The following is a 12,120-nucleotide window of genomic DNA, read 5'->3' as shown; positions in this document are numbered from 1 at the left end:
TTCTGACCGATGTTACATGGACATTCGCATCGACGTTGCGTGTTTATTGCCACATGGATTCTTACGTGCCAATGTCTTTTCTTTTTGCAAAAATTTTCGCATTTTCTTCGGAGCCTAGTACTCGAGCCGGTATACTTTGTTTCTGGAACGTATGCTCAAATTATGTTTGCCAGCCAGCACGTACGGTTCGCAATGGCTGCGCGAAAAGTCCGTAAACAGAATGACGCGAGCGAATAATTCGAGAATGAGTCCGTGTTGCATTTGGAGCGGCCGGGAGCGTTTATTGCCACCCACGCGAATCGCTCGCATGATCTACGATGGTTGAAGCGTTTAGCTCCTCGGGCAACATCCTCGCGCCTGACCGCGCGTAATCGAAGTGCGCAAAATGTCAGCGAACGAGGCGTTAATTGCCCTACGTTTCGCGCATTATTATTCCTCGTTGCATTAGAAATGGTGGAACGAGTATCTCGCGATCGTCGCAGGTCCTTTTTATGCCAGCCTCTTGGAGGATTTATTCAAAGTTGTCGGGATTTACGTAAATGGCTGACGCGCGAGCAGCATATGCAACGATTAGCATGTTTTCAAATTAGAAAATCACGATTGCAGGCGATACATACAACGCGGACGTCGAATCGAAGAACGGAAGTCGAAGAAACGGCTTCCAAGATGCCAGGCTCGCCAGGAAGAGCGTTTCGAGCCACGAACTATTGTTAGACCGGCTGTTGCATGCAAAAGACAGTCCATTGACCGTTCCTCATCGTCTCTAGGAATAGTGAGATCGATATAGGGTTCACGAACCTCCCCTGGAGCGCGGAACGATGAAGAACGATGAAGAATGCATCGAGGGAAAAGTTCAACCGACGCGGAAGTTCTTCCGGCGTCGGTTTTTTTTTTTTTGTTCGTTCATTTTAGTTTCCGTTCACGGTCATCGGCGAAACAACGAGTTAAATCGGTATCTGCGCACTACAATAATTAGTGTTTATCGGAGGCATGCGACGTACATGGAATAATTGCACGTAAGTGATATATGATACAGCTATATTTAACTATATCAAAAAACTGTGGAAAATTACAGAATTGCAGGATTTTAGGATTCGTCGGTTCATAGAGTTCGATTATATAATAAAATGTTGTTCGTTACTAAAACATAAGTATAGATGTAGAAGCAATAAATAAAAAAAGTAGAAGGGACATTATAGAAATATAAAATCTTTTCTCCTTTTAAATGGTTTCGAAATTCTTGCATAAATGTGTCAATACCGAATAATATAAAATTAGTTACTTTTAAAAGTGTGATTTAAAAAAATTTACTAAAAATATTCGTTATTATTAGACTGCGGATCTATATGCATTTATGGCTTATGGAAATTTTCAAAAAATGCTATAATATAAAATTCAAGAGAATTTAGTACGATTTTTATTTGTTACGGATCTGCAAAGGCTGTTCCCGTTAAAAATAGGATTTTATTTCATTCCACTTTTTGAAAATTTATCTATAAACGTTGGAAATTGCATAAAAATCGGCAGTCCAATTATTATAAACAAGTTTTGCGGACAGTTCTTTCCACGAATGTCCGACGATTCAACGGGATAGATTCACCCCCCGAAGCCGCGACATATGTATTTTCTACGCCCTACACTTCCGGTGCTATTTAACGCCAACGACTTCTGTTGTTGCAGTTAGCAGCAGAAGAAAGAGAATATTAGAATAATCTATCTACGGAACGATTGAGATCTCACGACATTTTGAATCGTTCTTTTTAAATCTCTGCCTACAGACGAGGAATGCGAGTACGATTTAATGATACGTTTCTGATTAACAGATTACGGATCTTTCTGCAAAATAAAAAATATTTGCATCGATTGCAAGACACAGGAGCGAAATAAAAATTTCCTTCTTCTTTTAATTATTTTAGTCAGCTAAAACCAATACGCTGGTGCCCTCAAATCTTTTTTAAATTGTGCTTACCCATTTTTGTCATAAATGCATAAAATCCGCAGTCTGATTAAGATAATAATAATAATATGCATCGACTCCGATTCTGCATAATAAATTTATTGTCGAAAGATGCAACCGTTTATTCGTGGATGCAACACTTTTAACTGCAAAATTTTCTTTTGTAAATAAATAAATTTAATAATAAACTAATGTTGATCTCAAAGAATTAGATACGAATGGATCATGAGATCGTGAACAGCAACCTCGTTGCGAGGGTGAAACCTCGACAATTTCGATCTCTGCGCACATTTGTCGCACGAAATCGTCCTCCGAGGTTGCAATTAACGTCACCGCGAATCGTCATGGATCACAAAGGGACCGTGTCTCCGTTCCACGGGCCAATTACTCGAAAGAGGTTCTAATCGGTCCGACTTGTAGAGGAGAACGCTATGCGAGGACTACGAGGCAAAACGCGCGTTACGCTTCCCAAGAACGGCGACTTTTCAGTTCACGTGCGCGTGTGTTTGTGCTTCTTAAAATACGCTCAGAGGTTCTCCGACGCGCATTACACCCGTGTCTCTCACACAACGATCGTGGCCACGTGAAATTAAAATTTCACCCGACGGCCTACGTATGGGAGGATCGATCAATTGGTGCATTGACCCATGGCCGGCTATAGTCGCGCGAATTCCATTTTCATCGTGGAAAATCGAAAACGATCCTGCTGCTCGCTCGAGATCTATTGCTCGTAGGTACATTGTTCGCAGCATCAAAACGCCGCACGGATGATCGATCGGTCGGATCCGACCCGATCAAGAGAGATCGGGTCGCGGCTATGTGTCCAATGAAACTCCTGTTCGAGTTCGAGTACTTTTTATCGCCGGCAGGCTCTCCCTCTGCGAGCATATTTATATTATCACCGGGCGCACGATCGCTTAGTCGTGAACATCTCACCGCGGTGGCCCGACACGATTTCGCAGCTGATACCGAGCAACGTTATCGCGGCAAAACTGGCGTAAGTACGACGCGAGAAGAGGCGGTCTCTGCGAAATTAGCGGTAGCCATCGAGCCGAACACCGGTGAAATTTTACCAGATTTTCTGGGGTCCGAGAAAACGGACGGAATTTCGAAAAGGCGAGATCGGCGAGAGTCAGCGCGCGGCGCGGATGACCGATATTCGAGGGAGAACCGGCCGTGGACCCGTTTTACGGGTAAAACGCGGTCGGGCCGGGTACGAGGCGTGCATCGCGAAACGAAAGTGATTGTGTAAGCGACGTATAAAAGCCGGTATATATCGTCGCGAGAGGCCCGCTCGTGCAAGGAAGGAAGAAGTGCACGCAGTTTCGCGCGAGAGATGCTGTTGCCAGGACGGCGAAAGTGAAGAGAGCGTGCGTGCCTCCTGTATTCTCGAAACGAAAAGTTCCCACTCTTTCTACCCAGCTAGGACGTTATCGCGTTTTTGCTGGACCAGCTTATCTGCTCCGAAAGTTATCATCTCGCTCCTCGTCCGGTGGAGAACGGTGTCTTGTTCGTATCGAGAATTCGTAGCTGTAGGAAGACTCGCGAAGGTCGGGGGCAGAAGTCTTTTTATTTCTTTCTCTGTCTCGAAAGCCTGGCTTTTCGACGGCCGCAACAGCAGATTATCGATGCTAACTTCCTCGCGAGTTCCTCGAAATAACCGTGAAATCATCGCGATCGACAGAGAGAAATTAGCTCGTCGAATATTCTCGAGATAATAAAACTGTGTCGCGCGCTCTCCGCGCCTTTCTCGCGATAACCGAGTCCACACGCTGATAAACCCCGAGTGAACCCGTGACCAGATTTGCTCGAATTAGTCGAGGAAATCAGGATTTCGTGACTAAGCCGAAGGTCGAGAATGACTAGTCCGATTGTGCGTATGCATTGTCTGAATGATAATGTTGTTTGGATGTTTCCAGTTGGTGGGTGGTGTCGATTTTAAAGAAGAGAGATAAACCACATGCTTCGCTCTTCACCATACTTCTTCGAAGACGAACGGAACGGGTTTAACTTTCTTTCGGTAGCAGGGTCGACTGCATAACGTGCGAAAACAACTTGTATGCAAATCGTGTTTTTAATTAGAGAAACAGGAGGAAAAACTTCTCGGACGTGACCTTTGGTATCTTCACCTCGGGTCCGAGCAATTATAATCGTTTCAGAAATTATCTTTAATGGATCGTTTAGGAAAATAATTCTTCCAAGCACTCGAGAAAATTCAAATCGTCCGGATCAGTCTTGAAGAAGTTGTTCCGTTCTAACCGTTTCAGGACCAATGCAGAGATGTCGACTTGGGTCTATTTTGATCCAGGGCTCAGAGTTACAAACGTACTATCTAAATCAAAAATCAATATTAATCCCCAAGAAGAAGGTTCAATAATAAATTTTCAAAAATGATTCCACAGAATACTTGAAAGCATCCATCTTGCGAGCGTTACTACATAACGAAAGACCAGCATGAATTCATCCTTTTCCCATTATTTAACAACCCAGTTCTGTGAGGAAAACATTCTCAATATTTTCAAAAATCGTCCTTCGCACAAGGTTGAAGAGTATCCGAATACAAATACAGTATCAGGTCGTTCGGACGATATCAAATTCTTCAAAATTTCATGTACAGCTTCTTGAAACGTCCTAAGAAGGCCCGAGTCGCTCAATTTGAAGAAATTTTCTGGTTCGAAGTAGTGTCCAAACAAAATATGCGAGTCAGTAGATTCAATAGCGTCCGAATTCAAGGTGACTCCGGCGATCTGGTTGTTTGGAGCCAAGGGTCGTTTAGCTAAGACGGTGTTTCCTACAGTGGCGATAACCCAACCAGTTCTGAAGCGTGTTTTTTGTCCTCGACTAACGTAAAGTCTGGTTTCTAGTGTCTTCGGCCACTGAACCAGCGCCGGCAAGGTATACACAATTTTCTCAGCGGTGGTCTGCACCCAGGCGACCCCACTTTGACGACAATTTCCCGGCAAAATCGACACGCGACAGCTACCACCCACCCCGTTGCTATTCCAGCCGATATTCTGAATCATCCTATAGACGAGCGGCATGAACATTCCTGTCCGTGTTCGTCAGAGCGGCATTATAAGCGGGCGGTTCAGTCGCGAGTCGAAGACGAACGGAAACGGTTCGTCAGTTCTCTCCGATTTTGTGTCTGATCGATCCACGCTGACTCGGTGAGGCTTTCTTTCAGTATCGTTTTTATCCTCGACAGGATCTAGTGCCTTTCAACGTTCTCATCATAGAAACTTTCTCATTAGAAAAGCGTTAACCTTCGGTGTACGACACAGTTCATGTTTATGTTGCTTCGCGTAAACAAAATGTGGCCGTTGATCATCGAGCACAGTGTGTAGTCCATTTAATAATCGCGAGAACAAGCCGCAAGTGTGCCGTGAATTAATGGCGACAGATTTTTTACAGTTCATGAACAGCGATCCCGATTTCTTCTTCGCGTTCGGTATTCCGCGCGCCGGTTCTTAACGAGCATCGCCTTGAGGCTCATTTAGTGTTTTTTACGCATCTTTCTTCGATCGCGACAATTTACGACCGAGGGAGGTGGGGTGGGGGGTTCGAGAACGATATTTATGTAACGACGTAAGAACTGTGTGCTTGCCGGATTAAAATCGTTTTCCGCTCGTCACGCAGACAGAAGGATTGATCGCAAGTTTTAGTCGACGACGCAGCCGGCGATCAATCGGATCGTTGTTGTGTCAAACGCTTCAGAGCCAGTCGCTCCAGACGCTCCGCAACTCCTGAAGTGCCCGGGCTCTGCGAGACTTGTATCAACAATCGCGTTCAGTTATATCGTTCTCGTTCGAGGTCTGCTTGAACTCAAGATAAAGTAGAAACTCGAATCGTTCGTCGAAGCTCGTGTTTCAATTTCGCAAAACGCATCGCCTTATCTTGTCTTATATAAAGGAGCGGCTCGTAAACAAAACTGTAAACAAGACTTATATTGAGGGGACGTTTATTTACAGACTGGAATCCCCCGGCAGACCATAAATCGTGTAATAGCGTTGTTTCTTGTACGAACGATGCGGTGTATCCGGGATCCGTTCGATCGGCTTTGAAATACCGGCTCGCCGCGAGTACGACGTATACGCGCATCCGAAAGGCAAAATCGAATTTCTGTGTGCTTCCGCGTCAATCCCCGTGCGACGCATTTCGTAAACGGTGAAATTGAAGGTTGGCTCGGTGCACCGGGGATTTTATATAATCGCGTTCGACTGGTGTGCCGTGTTTGCCAACTCCAATACACCGGAAGATTCCGAGGGGAACCGATTCGGGTAGCCGCGAGTCATGAAGTTCGTACTTTGCTTTGATAAAACGAGTTCATTGCTGGACGAGACAGAGAGACCGGTCCTTTTCATCAGCGGACCTGGGATTTTCGTGTTACAGGGGAACACTCCGAGAAAACATGGTGAAGGCTTACGGAGGGGCGTTGATCGCCGTCGACATCTTCATGATACTCCTGAAGGTCTTCTACTATGTTGGAGAAGGGATCTACAGACTGTTTGTGCCCGTCGAGGAGAAGAGCGTCGCTGGAGAAACTGTTCTGGTATTTAGCCATTAACATTTCCTACAAAATATGCAGAAGTTAAAAATTGTTGCACTCCACGGAGAAGCTGTAGGGATTTATCTTTCTCATAGTAATCTTCTCCATTTTGTACCTACAGGGTGGTCCAACGAAATACCTTCTTCAAACGTGACTAAACTGCGAATTTTATGCATTTATGACAGAAATGATTAGGTGCAATTTAGAAGAATTTGAGGATATCAATGGATTAGTTTCATCGTACTCCAATTATGATAATAATAATAATTATTATTATAGTTTGAGTACGATAATAATGATGATTATTATTATAATTGGAGTACAATGGAATCAATTTTAATCATCTGGCAAAGCAACTGTCGATTCTAATGAAGTATCAAATATTTCTTGTAAAACTTTTTGCTTACCTCATTTACATAAGCGGTCTTGAGATTGACGGATACGACCATACGCTAATCAAATCCCCTCCGCATAGGTGACGGGTGCGGGACACGGGATTGGCAAGGAATTAGCATTGAAATATGCATCGTTGGGAGCAACAGTTATATGCTGGGATCTGAACGAACAAGGAAATAATGAGACCGTGGAGGAAATTAAGCAGATGGGCGGGACTAAGGCCTACGGCTACAAGTTCGTATTTGGTTTTTTGTTTGATAGTAGAAGAATCAACATATGTAAATTAATAGGAACTAGTTTAGAGAAGCTAATAACATTTAGAGAAGCTAATGCATCGACTTCATTTAATCATAGCTTTTTTTATCATGACTTTTAGTTAGTCTGTAGTGAGCTATAATGTTAGTGTTCTAACAAGGAAGTGCCTATACTTTACACCGAGCTTGCTTGTGTTCCAAACTTAATGCAAAAATATTTTCCTGTGTCAGGTGCGACGTATCGAAAAGAGATGAGGTGCTCAAAGTGGCACAGAAGGTCAAGGAGGAAGTAGGTGATGTTACGATCCTAATTAATAACGCCGGCATCATGCCTTGCCGTACGTTTATGGACCACTCTCAGGAAGAAATCGAGCGAATATTCAACATCAACGTGTTAGCACACCTCTGGGTAAACTTGGCTTCTTCGGGGTCTCTATAGCCAAAACATCCACGGGTCCTTTTCATTCGTTCGTATCTTCTTCGTTTGTCTACAGACTCTGCAAGCTTTCCTGCCTTCCATGATCGAAAAGAACCATGGGCATGTCGTTGCCTTGTCGTCGATGGCCGGAATCGTCGGTTTGGCGAACCTGGTGCCATACTGTGCCTCGAAATTCGCTGTGAGAGGTGAGAAATTTTTGTTTATTTACCACCGAATATCTTTCATCATCTGAGCCTGGTTCTTCTGTTAAACGCAGGGTTGATGGAGAGTCTGCACGAGGAGATTCGTTCCTCGAGCCCCAAGGACAACCCTTCAAAAATCAAATTCACCACCATCTATCCGTACATGGTGGACACAGGGCTCTGCAAAAATCCAAGGATCAGGTAGGACCCTATTTCTATTGGAACCTTGCATCTGTTAAAGTACAGTTAGAGATCCTCCGATCTCGCCTAACTGTGCCTTACGTTCGAACAATTGCTTAGAGTTAATCGCATAACGTGTGTTCGCATGCAGGCTCGATTATTGGACCAGAGGTGGGCGTACTTTCTAAGACGAATCAATCAGCTATTAAATGTAGCCAGGCTACGCGCTTCTCTATTCCCAAACAGTGTGAAAAATGTTTCTAATATTTTAAAGAATCGTCGTCCGCAAAAACTCAATACTGTTTAACACTAGGTTTACTAAGTTTATATCATAAAAAAGAAAATAACTAAAAATTTTGATAGACACATTCTCGTTATTTTGATACAGTGATGTGAAATTGTCACTTTTATTGCTCCGTAAAACTGGTGTTCAGAAGCGATAAAGCAACCAGAAGGTCCTAAAAAATCAATAAAATAGACCCGAGGTCTGGAATAATGTTGATAAAATTTTTTTTTAGAAACGACGCGATTAAAATGAAAAGCATTACGCAACGAGATAGAGATTGTAATTAATTCTGTTGGGAATCGAGCGGCCTGTACGCCGTTCGAATTAGAGCTCTTGCTAATCGGATATTCGACTCGTTACCAGAGCTTTCATTCGTGATTACTAAAACGTAAAGTTTCTGTATAAATGTTCACCAAGTATACTGAAATTGAGTGGGTATCTGAGTTGAAGTAAGAGCTCTGGTCCGGATGGAATGTGCGTGAAATGATTTCCAGCGGAGCGATCGATACACGATGCACTTTTTATTCAGGTTCCCGAGCCTCATGGCACTGGTTTCACCGAAAGAGGCAGTTGTTGAAATAGTTAAGGCGCAGAGGCGGAACATCCGAGAAATATCCATTCCCGCGTTCTGGATCTATGTCAACTGTTTCTTAAGGTGAGCTTAAGACGGCGGTTCGGTAGTGATCTTCGATGAATCGACACGGTCTGTTTCTTCCAGATGCCTCCCTGAAACGGGTTTGGTTGGCGTGATAGACTTCCTCGCTTCGGGCGTCGAGGCGGATAGCTAACAAATGTTCCTGGGACAACTATCCTAACAAACGACAAAGAAGAAGTCTTGTCGTCGATCCACGCCAACGCTTGTGAACTATTAAACACAAAACAAATAATGAAAAAAAAATCGAACTATTTACATATCTGAACGGTTTTCTGGTATCATTGTGTGCACAATAATTCTGTCCATAAACATGCGGATAAGTTATCGATTAGGGAATGGAACTCCTTGGAATATTCCCTTCACAGTTCACCATTATCTTCGAACACGGTTATAATTTTCTCTCTAACTTGTTGTTGGTATTTCGTAAGGAGTTATGCATAATATGTGTAAAACTGAAGAAAGTATTTCTTGATGTGCAAGAAAGAAACTTGTATTTACTGAAGTGTTGTCGTTTCTTTGTTTCTCTTTCTCTTGGTTGTAATCCGCATTCTTCGAACGACCGATTAACATGCAAACACGTGTAACAACACCAATAATTTATTTTATCTTAATCTGCTCGAGATAGCGGATTGTTCTACCTAAGATAAACATCAAGGATTACTGAAGCCATATTTTTAGATAAGATTAGATTGATCGTATTGAAGATTAGATAAGCATCGGAGAACAGTTAATGCTTGTATAAAATTCCGTAAAAATAGGTACAAATTGTAGTCTTAAAATATTTACATATCACTCGGTGTATCGTTCTGACTAGCTGTCCAACGCGTTTTTAAACATCTCGTCCAGTCTGCTGTAACCTATCAAGCCAACCTTAGCGCCGGCCACTCGACAACCGAAACTCACAGCCGCTTGTAAAACACTTTGCGTAATAAATTCAGTACGGCTCCATTCTGTGCTCTCTATGTTATAATTCCTTTTGATGTTCTGCTTGTAGTCGTCATTCGATTCAATCGATTCGGACATTCTCTTCTTAACATAATCTAATTTCGCTTTGTTTAAATAGTGCAGCACCGCTGCATTGAACGTATCACCGGCACCCAAGGTGTCCACAACTTTGTGTGGCGAGAAAGCAGGAGATTGCACTGTGATGTTATCGGGAGTCCTTGCCATAGCACCTCGATCTCCCCAAGCACAGATCAAAGTTGCCCTAGAAAATATAAAATCAATCAAATATTTTTACATTGCGTGTAATTTATACGTAGCTCTTGATCTTTACCACTTACCCAGATTTAGCATCGTCGCTAATATTTTTCAGTGTCTCACTCATATTATCGTACCCCCTACTTTGAGCAAAATCCTTAGATATAAATGCCATGTCAACATATGGCAGTAAATCTAACAATTCCTGCCTGGGGCATTCCAGCTCCACGCTAACTGTGATCGGCATCAGGTTCCAATCCCTTTCTTTATCCGTGGAATCTTGAAAGCAACTCAACATGTCATTATAATTTTCTACACACTGCATCATGGACAATACTTCGGCCAAGTTTCTGCCTTCGAAATGAATCCAACTGTAGTCTTGCAGATGCAACTGCTCAAAATTCTTCAGCGTCAATTCGGGCATGCAGGGATTGTGATGTAAAATTGTGCGCGAACCGGTACTCTGGCTCAGAATAACCGTAGATGTTGGACAGCCTATTCCTTGCACCATGGGGCAGTGAGAGAAGTCGATGTTGTACTTTCTCATGTCGTTCTGCAGAAAATTAATATGCTCATCCGTGCTCAAGGTACCAAAGAACTCGCATGGGCTTCCCAACAGAGAAAGGACTGTGCATGTGTTGGACGCATTGCCTCCTCTTTGCCATCTGTATTCCACAGATCTGAAGCATGGGAAACAAGAAGAATAAGCTGAATCTAGAAAGTTTTCCAATAGTACCATATTCTTGAATATTATTCTACATACATTATGCATTATGATAATGATTACACTAAAATGTACTCTAAATCTCTTTAACCCCTTGCCGGATATGATTTTGTTCACGACTACAATGATCAGAACATATTCGCCTCTAATAACTCCCTAGAAGAAACAGAACACTTGTATACAATGTATATGTCTTCATTAGCACATTCATTACCACTGTCACACACGTGTGACCTTCATGATCTCGCAATTTTGATTAGATTAATTTTATACATGTTACTATTTACTTTTATTTGTTTCATGACCATCTTCTATTGAATTATTTCAATATTTAGTATGGCAAGGGGTTAATGGGTACTTACAATTTTAGTTTTACTTTGGCTCAGAGAGGAGACAGGTCCAGTTGTTAAATTGTATTTATTGGAACGGTAATTCTCTCTGAATTTGTCACGAATATCAGTTGACCCCAAATTTCTAATACGTTCATGAACTCAAATCATCCGAAAATAGAGGTAAATGTCATTTTCAAGTGTCAGCTGATGAACGGAAATAAGAGGCGAAAGATGATAATGCGCAATCGCACACGGATGAAAAATCTCACCTTTGATCAGAATCCTCCGCGGGGTATTGCCTGCAGGTTTGGACGATGTCTAAACAAGTTAACCCGATGCAGAGAACCTTTTGTTGGTTCGGCACCGCAGCAGAGGACATTCCAACAATTTTCTCATAGAAACTTGAAATCATGTCGGTTGTTGTCTCGAGGCACTAAAATCGCATCAGGTTTCTGCCGGGCAGACGACGGATCCTAACTAATCAGCATATACACACCAAACAAAATTTTATATACCGATAATGCGAACCCTGCGGTCTGTCGTATCGTTTATACAACATTCCCCCGTTATCGGTTAGATTACGTCTAAACGGCTATCGGATCTACTCGACCTTTGACACATCGCATAGAGCAACATCGATAACTCCAAAAATAACGATAATGAACCTCATTAAAAATAGGATGACAGCTGAACCACAAACAGGTGACATCGCGAGCAATAAGACACTACTTTGTAGCTTAAACAATGTAGTGTACCTTGTGAGACATCAACAATCACAAAATTATACAATAAAAAAATGCTTGATTCCAGTACAATTTTTGATCTGCCAATATTGCAAGAGCAGCGTTACGTAAAATCGTTTGCGGCGGACGTTGTTTTGCGTTTTTACGGATTAATCGCGGTCTAAAACTTGAAATTGACGAAACGAAATTCAATTTCCCGCTTCTCGGACGCGAAACGGTTATACAG

At 42.6% G+C, this 12,120-nt stretch overlaps 2 protein-coding genes across 4 annotated transcripts; one reads left to right on the top strand and one right to left on the bottom strand.

Annotated features, from left to right (window-relative positions):
• Positions 1–2,829: 2,829 nt before the first annotated feature.
• Positions 2,830–9,397, top strand: LOC143356783 (short-chain dehydrogenase/reductase family 16C member 6-like). 3 transcript variants are annotated; one of them, XM_076792752.1, is made up of 8 exons: positions 2,830–2,954; positions 6,347–6,506; positions 6,979–7,133; positions 7,385–7,562; positions 7,648–7,777; positions 7,849–7,975; positions 8,770–8,895; positions 8,959–9,397. In XM_076792752.1, the coding sequence occupies exons 2-8, from the start codon at positions 6,366–6,368 to the stop codon at positions 9,026–9,028; spliced, it is 927 nt and encodes a 308-aa protein (XP_076648867.1). In that variant the 5' UTR covers positions 2,830–2,954; positions 6,347–6,365; the 3' UTR covers positions 9,029–9,397. The 3 variants fall into 3 exon arrangements, with proteins under 3 accessions (XP_076648867.1, XP_076648865.1, XP_076648866.1); XM_076792750.1 differs by lacking the exon at positions 2,830–2,954 and adding an exon at positions 4,982–5,124; XM_076792751.1 differs by lacking the exon at positions 2,830–2,954 and adding an exon at positions 5,686–6,252.
• LOC143356782 (ketohexokinase) lies at positions 8,977–11,797 on the bottom strand. The gene is made up of 3 exons (XM_076792748.1): positions 11,421–11,797; positions 10,179–10,775; positions 8,977–10,102 (listed from the first exon to the last, which is right to left on the bottom strand). The coding sequence occupies exons 1-3, from the start codon at positions 11,561–11,563 to the stop codon at positions 9,706–9,708; spliced, it is 1,137 nt and encodes a 378-aa protein (XP_076648863.1). The 5' UTR covers positions 11,564–11,797; the 3' UTR covers positions 8,977–9,705.
• Between the last annotated feature and the right edge of the window lie 323 nt (positions 11,798–12,120).

The sequence above is a fragment of the Halictus rubicundus genome, chromosome 8, assembly GCF_050948215.1.
Source record: "Halictus rubicundus isolate RS-2024b chromosome 8, iyHalRubi1_principal, whole genome shotgun sequence".
Lineage (NCBI taxonomy): Eukaryota > Metazoa > Arthropoda > Insecta > Hymenoptera > Halictidae > Halictus > Halictus rubicundus.
The sequence above is the reverse complement of the archived record's forward strand: the minus strand, read 5'-3'. Positions and strand labels throughout refer to the sequence as shown.

Coding starts and splice junctions, on each gene's coding strand:
- LOC143356783 (XM_076792750.1), top strand. CDS start 4,997: ATGAACATTCCTGTCCGTGTTCGTCAGAGCGGCATTATAAGCGGGCGG. Junction 7,778..7,848: donor CTCGAAATTCGCTGTGAGAG/GTGAGAAATTTT, acceptor TGTTAAACGCAG/GGTTGATGGAGAGTCTGCAC. Junction 8,896..8,958: donor TATGTCAACTGTTTCTTAAG/GTGAGCTTAAGA, acceptor TGTTTCTTCCAG/ATGCCTCCCTGAAACGGGTT.
- LOC143356782 (XM_076792748.1), bottom strand. CDS start 11,563: ATGATTTCAAGTTTCTATGAGAAAATTGTTGGAATGTCCTCTGCTGCG. Junction 10,776..11,420: donor GCGGAGGATTCTGATCAAAG/GTGAGATTTTTC, acceptor CCCATGCTTCAG/ATCTGTGGAATACAGATGGC. Junction 10,103..10,178: donor AGCGACGATGCTAAATCTGG/GTAAGTGGTAAA, acceptor TATATTTTCTAG/GGCAACTTTGATCTGTGCTT.